Raw genomic sequence first — 19,834 nt, 5'->3', positions numbered from 1 at the left:
ATGTTGATTGAGAGAGAAATGAGGAAGGAAATGGTGACTCGGATGATTAGAAAGACTGACAGCATTTCCGCCTGCTGTTTTGTTATTCATGGGGAGTACAGCTGCCATTAGCATTGATGCTGGTGGAGTTGGGTGAAGAAGAGAAATGGGGGAAGCAAGAGGAGGGCGAGAGAACAGCGATGAGAGAGTTGAAGGAGAGAGAGATTATCATGGTGGGAAAGTGGATTTTGTAGACGGAGAAACTGTCAGCGTTTTATAGGCTGGCGGTGTTAGACAAACAACACACCGTTTATGGTTTCTGATACTTTACATACATACTGACAGGAACGCACAGGAACATTCAGAATAGTTTATTGTTGGTCTGTGGGGCATGTCACACCAACATTTCACTGCACACCATACTTTCATGAGTGAGTTTCAAATAAAACCTCTTTGAATGTGCACACTCATACTTTCTGTAATTAAAGATCCTAGAACAACCCGGGGAGACGGTGAGTATGAGCCATTTCTCCCTCCTCCTCTCCCTGTCTTATCCACGTCAAAGATGTAGTGTCCTTTACTGTGCATTGAAGTAAGAGACAATGTGAGAGGCCCACGCTCTCAGTGGCCATAGTGAATTCAGGTCAAACTTCTAACCCTATACAGTGACTATACCCTATAGACTAGACTAGAGAGAGTTATTTAAAGTTGCAAGCCGAAACCAAATGAGTGGACAAAATAGATTTAGCCTACTCTATGTGGTGCAGTTCTTGGAACACTGAATGGGAATACCACTCATTTTCAACATTGAACTATGTCATTAATATAACTTACTGTTGTTGTGTGGAAATAATACAAAATAATACAATACCTGCCTTCTGTTTAGCTTAGAACTGGAGGTCTAGAATTTGGGGTCAGTGACATCACGCTGGTGTACACTGCTGGCCAAAACGTGCACCAATGTGATGTGATTTATCATATATTCCCCTTTAAGACCTCACCTATTCAGTATGGAATATGTATTTCAGACCAGTTCTCATTGTTGTCATCTGCAGTGATTTTGGCTAGTTTTGTTGTGGAGGTGCAAGGATTGCCGAAAGAGACTTTGGCAAAGGAATGCGTTGGCTCCACAACCAAGTCATTTTGATCTTAATACCTTGCCAAACATCATTTATACAAGAAGTTGACTGCAGCCTTAAATCCTGCAGATTTAGAAACGGCTATTGCAATCCCTAGACATTATTTTCTCATACAGCCAGATGTACAGGAGTGAGATGTTTCACTAGCTGTACAGGTACAAGAATCGTTAAATATAAAACATTTGTTTAAAGGGACATGGCAGAAGGGGGGTGCATGATGAATACTAGTGATCATGCACCTCCCTTTCTGAAAACCAAAACAGAAAATTGCTGTATAGAATTCCCTAGACTAGGACAGTAGTGACTGTAAACACCAACCTGATTTAGACTTTATTCTGGTTTTATTGAGCAGACCTTTATCTGATGATGAGGGATTGGTCGGTGTGTATGCAGTGAGCATGTCAGAAACATACGAAGGAGCTATTGCTATTCACAGATAAAAACGATAAAAAGCTGTTTAAAGTCAGTGAGCCAATGAAGAGCAGATAAAAATGATGTGTTCAAATGTTTTAGTTTTAGTTAAAACTCGGGCAGCAGAATTCTGAACAAGCGACTTTATGTAACACCTGCTTTGTCAGTCTAGCAAAGAGTGCATTAAGCACGAACCGGCTTTTCAGAATCTGATTGACAGGAAGCATCTAACTTTAGATGTTCCTTAAATAATAAAAGGCAGTCTTGGAGATGTTAGGGATTTGCTTTTGAAAGTTAAAGGAGAATTCCATGCTAGAAGGCTTTCTTACCTTTATTTGTAGTTGTTACGTCCCACCAAAGAGGTCCAGGTGTTATTTTGTGCAAAAGTGCATTATTGGCTATTTCCCCTACCATAAGCCCTCAATGAATTGCATTGAATTGAATGGGGCTATGGGGTGTTGTGCTAATTCGCTTATTTCCATCGCTTTTTGTATATATCCCCTTCATAATGTAAATAGTATCCCAAGCGGCACACTTTACTACTTATTTAGATGGAAATAAGCCAATTAGCACAAAAACCCAACCCCCATTGAGGGCTTATATTTGGGGAAATAGGCAATAATGCACTTTTGCACAAAATAACACCTGGACCTCTTTGTTGGGGACGTAACAACTACAAATAAACGTAAGAAAGCATTCTAGCATGGAATTCTCCTTTAAGCTCAGCATCTAAAATCACACCGAAGTTTTTAGCCTTCACAGGGTTTTACTGACATGGGAGATGGTAAGGATTAAGGAATTAATCTGAGGTAGAGGACATTATAAATGTTCCATGCTGGCCTGGGCCGTGGCTCAGCGGTCCAGGCACCTTGGCTGGTAATCCAGTCTGGCAGTGTGCCACGGGCTCGACTCCCGATCCCGACGGCCTTCACTGCATGTCACTCCCGCATATCTCTCCCCATTTCCTGTCAGCCTACTGTCTGTCCCTCTATACAAATATAAAATATAGGCGGAAGCCGCAAAAAAGAATATCCATGCTGCAACGTCTCTGGGAATACCGGTATACTGTATGTTGACTTAGTATTAGAAAGGTGTTTTCTCACTGCTAGTTTTGTCAACACCAAAAGTCTGCGGCTACTGTGTCCGCATTGCAGAACTTGTATTCTTCTTTTCATAGCGTGGCTCTGTAGTCTAGAAAGGGGTCTATAAATCTGTCTGTCTGGGGCTAATCTCCCAAACCTCTGCACTGATCCACTCCAAATGTCTTGTGCACACTGCCAGTAGGCCAAGGAAGTAACTTCCTGCATTTTTGAAATATAACATGTCAATGGCAGTCATATCAGGCAAGATCAATGTCCAGATATAGAGACAACTGACAGCAGTTAAAAAAGATATATAAATGTGATAAACACGAAAAAACAAAAAACAGTTAAGCAATGACAAATGTGAACAGACAAACAAAACAAAGACAACAGGACAGACACTCTTGCTCTCAAACCTTCCAACACTGAATTACGGACATTTCTTTTTAAATGAGAAAAAATTAAATAAAGAAAAAATACTCAGTTCCTTTTTTTTCTTTTCTTTCCAATTTTCTAATATGTTATCTATTGTGTAGGAGGGGTTAGCGTGCACCTATTGAAATGGTCAATGAAGGGTTGCCATGTCTGGTAAAATCTATCTTCACTCCCTCTCAATTCAAACTTTATCTTTTCCAATTGCAAGTAGTGCATAACATCTTTCATAAGTGTAGTGTGAGTGGGAACCTGTGCTTGTTTCCAATTCAACAGTATCCGTCTGCGAGCCAGTAGAGTCACATATTTTACCATGTTATATTGGAAAGTAGACAGTTTGACCCCGGGCCCCCTGACCCCCAGAACTGCTGTCAGTGGATCTGGGTCAAAAGGTCTTCCAACAATGTCTGACAGTGATTTAAATATACTTTGCCAATATGATGTTAGTTTTGTGCAGTGCCAGAACATATGAGCTAGAGTGGCCGGCGACTGGCCACATCTGTCGCAGGCTGGATTTACATTTGGAAGACAATAAATATTTTCATGGAAAAAATGAGAATTGTGTGAGAATCGTGATCTCAATTCTTGTGGGGATCCACATTTGAGCAAGAATCGTGCAGCAATAGTGGGGAAGCAACTGTATCTAGTTTACTATAAACGGAACACAAGATGTCTCTGGAATTTAAAATAAGTCATATTGTATAGCTTTTGCGATATTTGGCATAAGTTAAGTAGAAAAAATATACAATTCAAATTTTACCTATCATAATTTACTATCTGGGCAAGTGGGTCTGACCTTTGGGCATGGACAAAGTAGACAGGTTTACAACAGGATGAGTACTGCTGTTTGTGTGTCTGTGTAACCACACGCTCATGCTCTTATCATCTCAGGAGACCAGACACGATGAAACAGAAGAATGCCTTCCCTCCTAACTTCATTCACTCTCTAGACTCTACACACATGATGCTGACTGCTCTCCATTGCTACAGGTATGCACCCCCACCAGACACATACTGTTGTAAACACAGTACAGTACTGCTACACAAAGGACATAATTTCCAGTGACTATTCATTCCTTAACCTCTAGCCAATACCTTAAAGCAGGGGTTCTCAACGCTTTTGGCTGGGGACCCACGGAAATGCTTTGGCCATGTCTCGCGACCCCCGCCCGGGCCCAAATACAAACTGACTGCAAAAATAACCTTATTGATACGGAAACCAATTATAATCATTAAGGAAAGTTTATGCATGTACTATGTAAACTCTTAATTTCCATTTTCCAGCCATTGAGTTGCAATTCTTTTATTTTTTATTTTTTTTAAATAAATTGAGGACCCCCCAACATAATTTGGCAACCCCCCGAAGGGTCGAGACCCACGGGTTGAGAACCCCTGCCTTAAAGGACCACTTCACCACTTTTCAACTTATCTTCATATAATTGGTCCTCACTAATGATAAAATAATCCTACTCACACATGACATGAGGTTTAGAGGTTGGATTGGGAATGGCCTCTCTGCATACTGTACTCTTTTAAAACAGGGTAATGTGATGAGCTTCCAGGACCTGAAAGACAAATTTAATTTGCAGAATTGGGACCTTTTTAGGTACCTACAAATCAGAGACTTTATGAATAGAAAACTATTAAGAAGAGAAGATACAACAGGAGTAGAGATCATTAAGATTTTCCAAAATGCATATGCAGACTCTACTTATCTAAAGATAGTTTCAAATTAATATGAAGTTCTGCAAAACATGAAAGGAGATAATACTCTGAATATTTAAGCAAGATGGGAAACGGAGGGCAACCTTACTATATCAACAGAAGAATGGGAAAGAATATGTGAACATCAGTGGAAAATGAGTAGTTCCCCCACATGGAGAGAATTCAGCTGGAAAAATGTGAGTCGTTTCTTTTGCACCCCAGCTCAGAAAAGACACTACACGCATCAGTCGGACTGTTGGAGACTGTGTGGGGAAACATTGGCGAATCATTTTCATGTATTCTGGAGTTGCCCTTCTGTGGTTCCATTTTGGAGAAGTGTCCACAGTGTCCTGGAAGCAGTCTTTGGTGTTGACATTCCTTTTGATTTTAAAACCATGTATCTTGCAGATCTGGGAGGACTTCACTTTGCAAAGCAGGATCAGTATCTAATGAGGGTATTGCTGGTGGCATCCAAAAAAGCCTTAACAAAAAAGTGGCTTACAAATGTTATACCAACTATAAATGAATGGATTGATTTAATCTATGGTATATTTATTATGGAAAGAATTACATTCAGCTTTAGAGGCCAGGTTGAAGTCTTCACAGATAACTGGTTTAGATGGATTGCTCATGTCTCTGCAATGAGACCTGATTTTGTTTAAATTCATTTGTTTAACCTGTAGAAGCAGATACACCTGTTTGAGGTACTTGTATTTTTGATCATCAATAGAGAAGTTTTTCCCCCTTGTGTGTATTGTATGTATATTGTCTTGTTTTGTATTGTCTGTAGTGTCAATTGTCAGTCGTTTCGTTTTCATGTTTGTCTGATTAAAATTCAATAAAAAGTAAATTGAAAAAAAAAAAAAAATCCTACTCAGTCTGAACTGCCCACAGCCCTCCTATGAGATACAGACAAAAATGTGGTATTTTATCATGAACATTCGTGAGGACCAATTATATGAAGATGGGTTGAAAAGTGGTGAAGAGGTCCTTTACTGTGTACAAAGATGCTAACGCACAAAGTGGTCCTTTAACCATCACCACTACATGCCTGTTATTACTAGTCTCTTGACATGTAACTCAGTCTGAAACGCTGGGGAAGATGGACGTGCCGGAACGCATCTATTTCTCTAGGTAGATGAGAAACTACTGAAGAGAGTGCAGAAATCCTTTTTATTGTATAACCTTACACGTATCCTTAACCAAACTCTACTCCTAGCCATAAACACAGGTCATAAATCAAATTTGTATTATCTTGCTAATACACAGACCACCATGGAAATAAGCTTTCAAGTTTTGTTATCCTTTTGATATGTAGTATGCACATTTTGTCAATACTAGCCATAAACACAGGTCCTAAATCAAATTTGTATTATCTTGCACATTTTGTCAATACTAGCCATAAACGCAGGTCCTAAATCAAATTTGTATTATCTTGCTAATACACAGACACACACACACACACACACACACACACACACACACACACACACACACACACACACACACACACACACACACACACTCATTCAGTTTACACACACACACACACACACACACACACACACACACTCATTCAGTTTACACTCACATTTACCCTAAAACATATATGTCAAACTCAAGGCCCGGGGGCCAAATCAGGCCCGTGAATGAATTATCTTTGGCCCGCGGGATGATATTGAATTAGTATTAGAACTGGCCCTCTGGTATATTGCACGGACCACTATAATACTACAAGTCCTGCTTTGTGAGGATCATGGAACAGGAAACTGAGCTTAATAATAATGCATTTTCAGTTTTAAATGCATTTACTTTTTTGCTATTTGCCTGGGACGTCCTCCTGACCGCGGTGCCCGTGTGTTGAAACACAGTCCGGCCCTTGACTTCTACCAATTTCTTTATTTTGGCCCACCGTGTATTTGAGTTTGACATCCCTGCCCTAAAAGGACCACCATGGAAATAAGCTTTCAAGTTTTGTTTTATCCTTTTGATATGTAGTATGCACATTTTGTCAATAAAAACGTAGATCAATACTGATAAATCTTTGAGAACCAACTTTCGTAAGACTTCTCAGCAGACCTTGCCCTGTGTCTCCTGTAACAACAAAAAAAACCAAATGCATTGTATTCGCACATGCAAGTAATTGCATGTTCTGTACCAATTTCAGTTCACATCACATAACTGGCCACTTGATTGATCGCTCTATAGAGCGGCGCAGTCCCTCCCCCTTTCAGAACAACGAACGGCCCAGGAAATGAAAACGCAATGCATTTCTTCATAGGCAGTTTTTATTAAATTTATTTAAAGACATTTTAAGCGTCGTACGAAGCCAACTCTTGTCGTGACAAATCATGACAACACACACAATATTTTGGACCAAACAAATAATTACAAAGAAGTGTTGTAACCTGCCGTTTTTTTCTACTTTCTAATTCTTTGTTTGGCCCGAAATATTGTGTGTGTTGTCATGATTTGTCACGACAAGAGTTGGCTTCGTACGACGCTTAAAAGGTCTTTAAATAAATTAAATAAAAACTGCCTATGAAGAAATGCATTGCGTTTTCATTTCCTGGGCCGTTGTTCTGAAAGGGGGAGGGACTGCGCCGCTCTATAGGCACACACTGGGTGGTCAGTGATCTGCTATGGCTTCAGAAAATTGCTGCCTGGATTATAGCTGTCTGTTGGTATTTAATGTACTTTATCTCTCTCTTTGGTCCTCTCTCCTCCCTTCCTGTCCCCTCTATAGTGCCAGCCTGACATTCGTCTCAGTCCATGACTGTTTCTGGACCCATGCTCCCTCGGTGGACATCATGAACAAGGTATCAAGCAACCCGTTTTCCTTCTAGTTCTGGTCCATTTTCCTGACAGCATTGAGGATCTAACCATGGCATTTTTCTTTTTGCATTTGGGGCAATGGTTTTATTAAAGTTACAAAATATTTTAAGTTTTCAAGCTAAATTGTGCCATGCCTCATAGTCTCATAGCAGTGGAATCCTTCCCCAAGGCCTAAGCGTCTTCTAAGTGATGCAGGAGAAGTGCTCATTCCTCCTCCATACTGTAAGTCTACATGCTGCTGGCAGCAGGCAGCACCATATGTCTGCACCACGCAGTGCCTATTCTGTTGTATAAATGAGTGCGTCTGCCCCTCCCTGGTTTTCAAGCCCAGACTGGGAAATGGCACTGTCATAAAAATGGGCCAAATTACCATAACCCCCCCTTTCTTCTGTCTTTCTTTTTATGTCCGTGTATCTCATAAGTTATGAGTATAATGTCCCCATCCGGTCTCAGAGGAGTTATAACCAGCTATCACTTTTTCCTCTCGCATTCTGTCTCCTGAAGTGTGAACGTGCGTCCCGCTCATTACACAGGCAATTGAACATGGAGACAGCGACGGGGCATAAAACATCTTAGTCGACACCAAAGCATATGACACCGCTCTTTATATCAGCACCAGCTAATCCATTCTTCAAAGCAGGTGTAAATTACCCCCCCGGCCGGTAGATAGAATGAACGGTGTCATCCCACCCTCCTTTCCTTCCTTAATTCTTCTCTTCTCTACTTGATTATAGCCAGTAGAACGGGAGAAGAGATTATGGCTTTTGGTTTACTTTACTGACACTTCTCATAACGGACAGCACTAAGGGAAAAATAAACACTACAAGCGGTAGTCTGGTTTATGAACTCCCACACAGTGTAGAAAAGACAAATGGCCAGGCTGTGTAGTGCCTAGTAATGGATGTACACAGAGCTGTGTTTCCGTCACTGTGCTACGGGGGGACGATTCATTTGGTTGGTTTGGGCGAGGAGTGATGCTCTCCCTCGCTTTCTTCCCTCAATCTCTCTGCCGCGGTGCATCTTTGAGCCTGGTCCAAAGGCTGCTCTTATAGTGTCGGGCAGAAGAATCTGGGGAACGGCTTGCTTGATTGTTTTTTATTTTAGGACAACCTGACTCATTTCTCCCCTCCTTTCTCTGTGCTCCCGGGTCAGGTCTGTCGGGAGCAGTTTGTGGCCTTGCACAGCGAACCAATCCTTCAAGAGCTGTCCAACTTCCTGCTGCACAAATACTGCCATGGGATTCTGTGAGTCTATATATACGTGTATTCACACAAATCCTCCTGTTATTTTAACTGTGAGAATGTAAAATTTAACAAGGAGTAGTTCACCCAAAACATTTCTTATTTTCTATCAATTACCCATTACCCAATGTAGTCTTTTTTAGTTTTTGTCGCATTGCTAAGCCAATCTTTTGATGACGGAAGAGTCTCCTATTGACCGAAGACCGAAGGAATGTCACAAAAACAAAACAAATCTCCATGAATTCAAGGCTCTTTTGGGGGTGTAATTGATTGAAATTAAGTCATTTTTGGGTCGAACTACCCCTTTAAGGATCCCTTTAGTTACGAATGGATGCATTAAAACTGAGTATTTTACTGTATACATATGTACATGTACAAACATGCACAGCTTCAATATACGGAGTCGGAGACACACATGCACACATACAGTACAGTACATACCAAGAGCCCTACTATACTTTAGATTTACAGTGTTTTAATCTACCTGTTAGTGCTCATGGTGAGCAGAAGAAAGGATATAATAGGGCTGCCTTGATGATACCATGCGTGACGAGGCATCTCTGTCTGTATCCAAGTAAAAGCCTAATTCATCTGTATTTCATTTCAAAGCCTGATTGATCTGGTACCACAAGGCCCTCTTTGAAATTGGGTTGCATTTTCCTCACATAATGTAAATGTGGATTGCCACCATGAATGTTTTCCCGCCCTGGGCTCATGCAAATTGATTACAATATGTTGTAGAAATGTACAGTACAATACAAAAAATTGATACTTACTGTATGTACAGTACAATGCGCAACAGTGACACATTGTGTACAGCAGCAGAACTTTAGAATATCATCGTAAATGGCTGGCGTATTAATCGCTCCACTGGCAAACTTCAACAGTGTATTATGCTGAAGAAATGATCTACACTAGCACCATTGAGAGTTAAATTTAGATGCCTAAGACATGTGTACAGTACTGTATGATGTAGTAGTTGGGTAGTCCTCTCTTGCGCCAAGTTAGGCAACAGAGAAATGCCAGGAAAGCAGAAAATGCTTCGCTTTCTGCTCATCATACTATAATTAACCGAATGTCTGAGTGTGTGTCTGTCTGTCTGTCTGTCTGTCTGTCTGTCTGTCTGTCTGTCTGTCTGTCTGTCTGTCTGTCTGTCTGTCTGTCTGTCTGTCTGTCAGAAACAGTGCCGTAACTCCTTACTGCCTGCACCAATCACTCCCACTTTTCACACAGGCATTGACCATATGCACGTGGAGGGCGTAACGAAGCCCTTTTTTTTATTTGACACATTAATGATTATTAATTTATTTATTAGTCAATTACAAACGCACCCAGGGGCAGTACCCTTCACGGCCGCAAGGGGGGGCAAATATCTCATAACGGGTAAGGACTAGTACAAGAAAAAGACCATTACATATAAGAAAAAGACTCCCAATTACACTTGAATAACTAACTAACTAAATGTTGGCTAACCCTCACTGTGGCATTAATAAGACGTTTGAATGTAGGTTTTCTCCTGGAATGCATTTTGCATGCATGCAACGATGATAACGGTGCACAAAAGGCAAAAAGGAGGGAGTGGAACATGCTGTAAAATGCACAATGAAAAAGTATGATAATATGAATGAGTCTTTCTTTGCTTCAGGTCCTGTGAAGTCACAGACCTATGAAATGCACTCTGGGGCGCGTTGCTCATACCATACAGTAGCTAGCTGTAGTGTAGTAGTTAGGGTTTTAAATCATCTGCTGCAGCTGTTTACAGCCGCTGTCATTCTGTCCCTTTGTGTATAAGCTGTGAGATGTTTGTGTCCTGGTTGAGACCATTACAGTCTGTTATGGTATGGACAAAAAACTGGTCCCCCTGGACAACAGTCGAGCACAGTCGAGAAGAGTTAATGCTTTTCAAAGTGCTGTCAAACAGTCTTGGCCGGAGGGTTGGCTGCTAAAGGTTTTCACACTTTTGTTGTCCCCCATGTTTGCTTAGTTTATTTATATTCTATATATATATACTGTGTGTGTGCGTGTGCGTGTGCGTGTGCGTGTGTGTGTGTGTGTGTGTGTGTGTGTGTGTGTGTGTGTGTGTGTGTGTGTGTGTGTGTGTGTGAACTTATCTCATCCTTCTCACTGACCTTGGGTTGATACAATATCTTATTTCTCTCTGTTTGATAATTGGACACCTACAGTACAGTATTGCATAGTAACCCCCCCCCCCCCTCCCCCCCCCCCCCCCTCCCCCCCGCCCGCCACACATACACACTTCTACTTACCTTCCTCAATTCTCTCTCTCGCTCTCTGTTCTAAATTTATGTAGTTCATTCCTCTTATACAGTACAGCACAAACAGAAGAAAATTAATTCAAGATACATTTTGTCCAGCTTTCAGATAGCCTAGTAGAGACTATAGGTTGCATGTGTGAGTTAGGATGTACCTACATATAGATAGACCACACATTACCTTTAAAACAAAAACACACAAATTATGAGGAAGTCCGGCATGCCTTTTAATACATTTAGATTTATGTGTAGCATTAAAAATGCTACACTGTATGTTATGCCCTGTCAGTCAATCAGGACAATCATTGAGTTTGTATTGTGGCAGCGCTTGAACATTTTGGACACAGACCGACCAACAGATTGGCCTATACCAGCTGCTTAGTCGCAGCTACAGTAATATCATAACATAGCATGACATCAATTATATGTTATCACATAAATAACAATAGAATAGTACACTCAATATCACACAAGCTGGCTTCAGTGTCGCCATTAAACACAATCAGCGCCGGGATTTGGGATTTCTTTCAAAATAGCAGCTTGGGGTGCCGTGCAGATATGGCAGCTTTTACTGTGAAAGCCTCCCCCCCCCCCCCCCCCCTTCCGTTCCGTACAAAAAACGTGAGAAATAATGTTGCTTGCTTACCCCGCTATGATTACGATAAAGTCCCTCGATAATCCCTCGCCTTCATATTTTAAATGAGAGGCATGTTGAAGTCAGAAATGAAGAGCTTATTATATCCATCTGGTCAAAACCACGGATAGCTCCCTAGATTAGGAGATACGAGCCTTTCTTTCTGAGCGGTAAACAGGGAAGTGAACAGCAGCGTGCATGCACGAACAGCAAGGAGAGGCCAACCCAAAAAAAATCGGAATATTTTTATTTAGTTTGATATCAATGATAATGCGCTAGGATGTGTGTACACATCCTCACAATCCATCGGTTGGTTTAGCTAGGACGGCTCCACATGTCCTACGGTCTAAATGGGTTAACAAAACTCCAGCATGTCTTTTTCCAAGATAAAACTAAAAGGGTTCTCTCTTCTTTGCCGCAGGTCTGAGATGAAGAACAAGAAGTACGTGGAGTACAGGAGGCTGATGCAGGTGTTGGCCGAAGTGCCAAAGACAGGTCAGTCTACAGCCATGTCCCCTGAGGCAGAGCCTGGCCTCTCTGAGAATAAAGTGCAGTTACTTGTCCATTGTTTTTTTCCATATAATTGGGAAGAGGCAGAACTTGTCTGTCCTAAAGGCCTGTTGTGAGTTCAGCGTTAGGACTCGGCTAGCACTGATGCTTTTTAAGTGGTTGACTGCATAGAGCAGTGATTCCCAACCTGTGTGCCGCGGCACTTTAGTGTGCCGTCTGAAATGCCCAAGTGTGCCGGCACTTGAGGTGTGAGCTACAGCGCTTGCACTCGACTTGACTGCATGTTTGAAGGCACACAAGCGACAGAAACATGCCACGGCCCACAAACACACACACGCACACAGTACACACACTGAGGTAGCAGTGTGATGACGTTCTTAATTTTCTGTGCGGTGCATGCACTCAAACTTTATTATTGATCATGCGCAACGTGATGAAAGCATTGGTAGGTCAGACAGGCCTACCGGTATACTCCGACTAGATTCCTTGCATTTCTTTATTACATCTTGTGTAGGCCTACATGTGAGTAAATAGTTTTGTTCTGGTTCCAAATACATTTTTATTCTTTATATATGTGCGCACGCACACACACACCGTATTTCTAGGTGTGCCCTGGGATATTTTGGCTATGAAAAGTGTGCTCTGGCCGAAAAAAGGTTGGGAAACACTGGCATAGAGACCCCTTTTGTGAACCCCAGTGCTCTAATTGCTCAGTGTTTTTGTAATTGGACCACAAACCGGAGCCGGTCTTAGATGGCTTTGATAGTGGCTAATTGCAGCTGTCGGTCATTCATCGTGCATGGTCTGGAATCACTGTCGGAGAAACAACGGTGTGACACCATGCTGCAACTGTTTCTCCCCGAGAGATCATCCTGAACTTTGGACCGAACACGCACAAACACTGGCCATGCAAGATGAAAAGGTGTGTCCTCCTGACTGAGAGGCATCTTCTTGTGTACCTGAGAGCCCTTGAGCCAAGCCCAGCCCATTTATAAATACTGTAATAGACACTTCCCTGTCATCCTGTGTTACTGTCAATGGAGTCCATGTCTGTTGTTGTTGTCCTCTGTCAGCTGTTGCTGTGGCAGCAGAGGTAGAGGCGGCATCATCTGCCTGCCTGTCAGGTGAACGTTGGCTTTGACACTCTCGCTCAATCTCAATCTGCACAGTTTACCGGATGGTTTGTCGCTGGCGTCTGGGCATTGTAAATTGACCATTGTTAATTATGTCCGTCCTTTGGATAATCAGCTTATACTTACGGTACACAATGTCCAGCATCATTTCACTGAATGAAGATTAAACCACTAGTATTTATCACCTCTGACATTCTGATGGCTAAATGTCAGATTATTCTCTGTTTTAAAATCCTTATGTAGCCTACTCGACTGAATGCATGTCTACAAAGGAGGTTTGTGATGTTATTCAATTTTTCACAAATACTGCATGTGTTATGAAACATCAGACTTTCCTGTGATTGTGAAAATGGCTTCCTTCCCAAGTACCCATAACACGGCCTGACACTTAAAAATTGATTTCTTGAGGGATTGTAAGAACTACTAAAGGCACCGTCTACTCGGACTACTCAAGTCGAGAAAGATGCAAGTTAGGAATGCACGCACTACCATATTCCATCTCTGCCTATGCTTCCCTGTTGTCTCTGTTGTCCTTACCTACAGTTATCTTTATATAAATGAACACCGTATCCTAATAATAATAAATGTGTCCCCTTGTTGTTGTTGGGGTATCTGGCCATGCCATCCTAACTATTAGGAACAACAGCCAGTGCCCAGGGAGCATTTGGAGCAGTTCAGTGTCTTTTGCTCAAAGACACTTCTGCACTAAGCCAGGAAGGGCCAGGGTTCCAACTGGGAACCTGGTTTCTGGTGCTACAGGCCACTCTACCTCCTGAGCCACTGGGGAGGATGTACATTTAGGGTGGGCAAAATGTCATGCACACAATTCTTGGCGGGGCAACTTGAGCAAGAGCTCAATTGGTGGGGCCACTGACTGAGCTGCCCAATGCTTACTGCCCTCAGACCTTGTGTTTGTTCCCTTCCTTCTCCTATTGGCACAGGTTTACGCTGCACTGTAGGAGAACTAATACTGCTGCGTGTATCAAAACCAAACCGTTAAAAACTACTGTTATTTGTGAAACCACAGAATGTGACAATGGAAACTAAGGGAGTGCAAACAAAGAGATAGAATACAAAAGAGAGGGCTGAAAATACATTGGATGAACTGGAGGGTGAAGGGAAAAAGAGTCGATCAAGGGGGGGTAAACAAGAGTTATTTAATGTCTCCTGCTGTCTGGCGTCCAGCAATGCTGCAGTCAGTTGCGGTTCCTCTTGCTGTATTGAGCTGTCAGTGAGGCGAGAAGCACAGCTAGACAAACCAATAACTCAATGCATCACCTGTAATACACCACTGTGCTGTGCCTGTGCACAGTGTGCAGCACCACAGCACAGCAATAGAGAGCAGTACTGTATATACTGTATGTACTGTATAATACTTTGTGAAGCTGTTTTCAACTGTCAGGTGGGGAAGGAAGCCGGTAATAGTTTAGTTTAGTTTAGTTTATTTCGGTCAATTATGTGGTAACATGTCAGGTTGGTGGCGCTATAATAGGCCAATGTGAAAAGGGTGCCATTTCTTCTTAGCCTTGGTTGGCAATTGGATGATTTGAGGCATTACAAAAATGCCACCTGTTGGTGGCGCTATAACAGGCCATTGTGAAAAGGGTGGGATATATTCCTCAGCCTAGTACGAAAGTCCATGAAAGATTTCACGTAAATTATTGTAAATAAATTGTTCGCTGCGTTCATGATCTGAGGGTTTTTGTTAAAAACAAGCCAATCCTACAAACTTTGAAAGCTAATGTTAGAGATACTGTGTAACAATTTGCGTGATTTTTTTTAAAGTCGGCCTCCTGGTGGCGCTTTAACAGGACGCTCTGGAACATTTGGGGCAGAGGTTCATCGTTGGCATCCAGGGAGTGTGCGTGCAAAAGTTGGCATATTAAATATTCAGTAGAACCCAAATGTTCTAGGTATTCAATATAACCTTTTACTCTTTCTGTGTCGATTTTGTTCTTACTTGCCGGTCCATGTAAGTAGGTGTGCAAGAGGACTCTTTCTATTGAGTCATGTAACGCATGACTTGACCCCTTAATTGTCATTCTTTGTTACACCCGTTCCCAGTGGAATGGGCGTATTGTAATTGGCGGTGTCACTGTCTGCAGGAGTGCTATACTGCTATTTATTTATTTTTTATTTAAAATCAGTCTACGTTCAAGGTCATAGCACAAGGTCAAAGTTTAGCCCTATACTTATATGCTGTGGCATGCATGTCACTGAGTGCATTTGTCTTATTTTTTTGTCTGGTCTTGAGATGGATGTACATTATAGTGTGTCCCAAACAATGGGTTGGGACACATTTCTGCGTTGCGAACCCTTTTTAAGCTTGGCCTCCTATCGAATATTGGAATATTGTATTAGGAATGCGACAACATCAAAAATTCAAGGCTTCATGGCGTGAAGAAACGTCATTTTGGGGTAGTGAACTTCCCCTTTAAGCTGAGGGCGATTGAAACCAGATCCACAGACTCTCCCTTGGCGACCTTACCCTGCAGCCTCTCATGTCTGGGGAAAAACCTCGCTGCTCGGAAGAGTCAAAGTCATGTTGTCATGCTTGGAACGTGTCGTACATACATTCTATACATAGACGGCTGCTTCATGTCTGCTCCTGTTCCATCCACGAAGTGACACCTATAGTTCCTAGATAAGTGCTCACACCTCCCATCCCTAGTCCCCCCTACCCACCCACCGTATGTTCCCATTCGTTGCTGTCAGAAACCGCGTAGCTTCATATTTCAACCTTTTTATGTTTTTTTTGTGAATTAATGCCATACTTCAAGTAATATACTGTTCAGGTCGCGACCCCCTGAAAGAATCATATTCCGGATCCCACTTGGAATTGTAGGCATTACACTTTAGTTTGACTCAGTTCCACAGATAAACAAAAAGCCGACGCCACACAGTGCGAGGCATTTGAAGTTTGGCTATTTTCACAATATTTCTTATTATAATAATTTGTAATAATTTGGTCAATCATTTGGCCAATTTGGTATTAAAAAGCCCTTTAAAAATGATACCCTGTATACACCTACAGTATGTTGGTTTGTTTACTGTCAATCTGGGAAGCCATCTGCAAAACCAAGGGAAAACATCTCTTTAGTTTACTGTTGAGTCAACTGTTGATTATTAATGTGCAAACAATGTTGCACATTAATAATCATCTGGGGACCCCCACAAATAATTTGGGAAACCCCCTCCTGGTGTCATCACAAAAAAAGAAAATAGCAGATTTACAATCTCACAATATGTCATGATGTGATGCATTGTGAGCTTGCAGATCGTCTGGTTTCACTATTTTTGAATGTTTTTGAATGTCGTTTCGGACATACTGCACAAAGGTTTACAAAGGGGCAGCGGTGGCCGAACGGTTTGCGGAGCGGTCTTGATATCGGAAGGTCGCTAGTTCGTATCCCCGGACCGGCACGTTAAAATTACCACCGTTGAAGTGTCCTTGAGCAAGGCATTGAACCCCTACCATGAAATGTTCTATGAGCAGGGCCTGGCTGTAAACAAGTTCTTGAGCTTAGTCCAGTTACCCTGGGTAAACATGGTAACTTTGCTTTAACTTTGCTTTGCTTTACATCCAAGCAGCATATGTTTCTATTTTTCAGCGGATAACATAATCTGTCATGTTGTGTCCTGAATGAATACATTGAACTAACCTAACCCCCCCCCCCCCCCTCCTCTCTCTCCTCCCATCATTCTCACCTCCCTCCAGGTGATTTTGATCTCCAGCAGGTGAAGGCATCCACATATTTCTTCAGCTGAGAGCATCCTGGGGGGGCGACCCAATTGGACGGAAATGAGTACGATTGACAGACTGCATCTGTGGGAGGTGGCGAGGCCCGTGGTCTGGGCCGGCCTTGTCTCCCTTAGACATCAGCACATTGATCCAGCCCCGCCCCGGCTGCCCGCTGGGACGCAGGCTGGTCCAGGCCCCCTGCGGAAGCTAGTGGGGTCATTCACTCACACTAACTCTGCCTGACTGCTGGGTGGAGGGAAGGATGGACTGAAGACCTTCGGTGTGAAAGACGAGCTTTCATCTGTCAGTAGTGGACATCAGTTAGAGCACACCCCCACACACACGTGATTTTTTTCGGGGGTGTGGGGGGGGTCCCTGGTGACAGTAAAGTGATATTTTAAGGAAAAGGAATCAACAAGTAATCAACAAACTATACTATAAAAACTGGTCACAAACAATGAAACATTTATAAATAATATAGGAAAGAGGCAATTCAGGCAAAATAATTGAACATAACTGGTCTACAAGCTCGCAATGCAAGGTGTTGTGAGCATGTGGATCAGTTATTTTTATATTTATCTGTGCCTCAACTTCTACAATTCCAGGTGGTTGTGGGGGTGGGGGGTCCCCAGTTCCAATATGATTATTTTGAGGGGTTGCAGTCCGGAAAGGTTGAGAACCACTGAGTCAGAGCAGAGGCTTAGACCAGTGGTGTGTGTGTGTGTGTGTGTGTGTGTGTGTGTGTGTGTGTGTGTGTCACATGCAGATTGTGTGCTCTCTTTCACCACTTTAATAGAACTGAGTTCAAACTGATCTTTCCATTTGGAGAGTGCAGTTGCCTGCAATAAGCGTGGGATTTGTTGTGTGTGCGTGTGCGTGCGTGCGTGCACGTCAATGGTTGAGAAGACTCTGCAGGGCCAATTGAACCAGCCCAGTCTCTTTTAGCTTTAGCCATACCACACCAGATCTGATTTATCCCCTTGCCAACTGGAGGAGGATCTCCATAATAACCCACCCAACACCAACATGATGACACATTCAGACATTTCAACTCGGACTGGAATCACCCCATGAGACTTTCAGTGATTACTTCAAGAGGAGAGATGATAGTAAATTGTGGAGAAGAGTGATTAGAGAATGAACAGAGAAACTTAAGCAGACGGTTACATTCTGTACTGTTGGACTCCCTTTTGGAGTAGCTTGTACCAAGTACTTGGTACTGATTGTTCTGAAGTAAATGTTTTTTCTTAAAGACTGTCTTCTGCTTAATTTAATGGTCTATCACGGGTACTTGATGTTCTCTGCATGTTTCAAATATAACTGGAAGGGCCTGTCTTTGTTTTTAATTATACCTCCATAATTCAATTCTACTGAGCATTGTGAAATGATGATGAAGGGCTCCGTTTGTAACGGGCCACGCAGGGGTTTGAAGGCTCCACTAATCAACTCATATCTTCCGTTTCTGGGCGAGCGCCCAAATCTACAGGAGTAGTAAAAATAGCAGACATGCTATCTGATCACTATGCCCGGAAACATCCGTTTCAGGCGAAAGGTGTTCAGGTGGCCAAAAGCACATTTAGGCTGGAGCCAAGCAATGCTGGCCATGATGATAAACAAATGTTGCCAAAGTGTCCTTTTCTGCTTAAAATGTTGGTCTGCAATTGGCTGTTGGATTAAAATGAGGACATGGATGCTCCATTTTAACATTATACATTTAAGTGAAATTGACTAAACTTGGTTTTTATCTTTATGCTTCTTGCTGGTTAGAATGAATAGTGGTTTCATTTCAGTGTTCAGTAAAACGGCTTTCTCTCAATCTCAATATTGACCCCTAACAATATTGACTTGACTCATGTGCATGCATCTCTCCAGCCTCTTCATATTACACCATTAGACCATGAAATCCATTTTACATGACCAATCCCAATCATTTATTAAGGTTGATGTGAGTGTCTTGAGTCATATTTTATTTGTACTTTGATGACAGTATCACATGATGAAAATAGCCCATGTACAACCTCACAGTGCATTGCATCCAAAACATACTCTTCCGGATTCAAATTCCAAAAATAGCATAAGAAGCGGATCTACAAGCTCAAAATGAGTTTTGAGCTTGCATGTGGATCTGCTACTTTTGATGCTTTTGTGTGACGCTGTAGTATGAAGTAGGGCACTAAGTTAACTTATATCTTTTGTGTGACGCTGTAGTATGAAGTAGGGCACTAAGTTAACTTATCTTTTGTGTGACGCTGTAGTATGAAGTAGGGCACTAAGTTAACTTATATCTTTTGTGTGATGCTGTAGTATGAAGTAGGGCACTAAGTTAACTTATATCTTTTGTGTGATGCTGTAGTATGAAGTAGGGCACTAAGTTAACTTATATCTTTTGTGTGACGCTGTAGTATGAAGTAGGGCACTAAGTTAACTTATATATTTTGTGTGATGCTGTAGTATGAAGTAGGGCACTAAGTTAACTTATATCTTTTGTGTGATGCTGTAGTATGAAGTAGGGCACTAAGTTAACTTATATCTTTTGTGTGATGCTGTAGTATGAAGTAGGGCACTAAGTTAACTTATATCTTTTGTGTGATGCTGTACTGTAGTATGATCAAGTAGGCCACTAACTTAACTTATATCTCTGTGAGATATTTGGCATCCACCGAAATGTGGACGCCAGGTTGAAAGGGGCTTAGCTGTGCCTGCTGTGTCAGTGTTCCCA

General features: G+C 42.1%; 1 protein-coding gene across 1 annotated transcript in view; it reads left to right on the top strand.

Moving 5' to 3' along the window:
• Positions 1-17,803, top strand: part of polrmt (polymerase (RNA) mitochondrial (DNA directed)) — a 69,028-nt gene extending 51,225 nt beyond the window's left edge. Inside the window, exons 17-21 of the mRNA XM_083767667.1 lie at positions 3,935-4,033; positions 7,494-7,566; positions 8,735-8,826; positions 12,152-12,225; positions 17,092-17,803. Of these exons, the coding sequence (XP_083623793.1) occupies positions 3,935-4,033; positions 7,494-7,566; positions 8,735-8,826; positions 12,152-12,225; positions 17,092-17,141 (388 nt within the window). The 3' untranslated portion in view covers positions 17,142-17,803. The remainder of the gene's footprint in view (positions 1-3,934; positions 4,034-7,493; positions 7,567-8,734; positions 8,827-12,151; positions 12,226-17,091) is intronic.
• The last annotated feature ends 2,031 nt before the right edge of the window (positions 17,804-19,834 follow it).

This window comes from Protomyctophum parallelum, assembly GCF_964188405.1.
Source record: "Protomyctophum parallelum genome assembly, chromosome: 6".
Classification (NCBI taxonomy): Eukaryota; Metazoa; Chordata; class Actinopteri; order Myctophiformes; family Myctophidae; genus Protomyctophum; species Protomyctophum parallelum.
The sequence above is the reverse complement of the archived record's forward strand: the minus strand, read 5'-3'. Positions and strand labels throughout refer to the sequence as shown.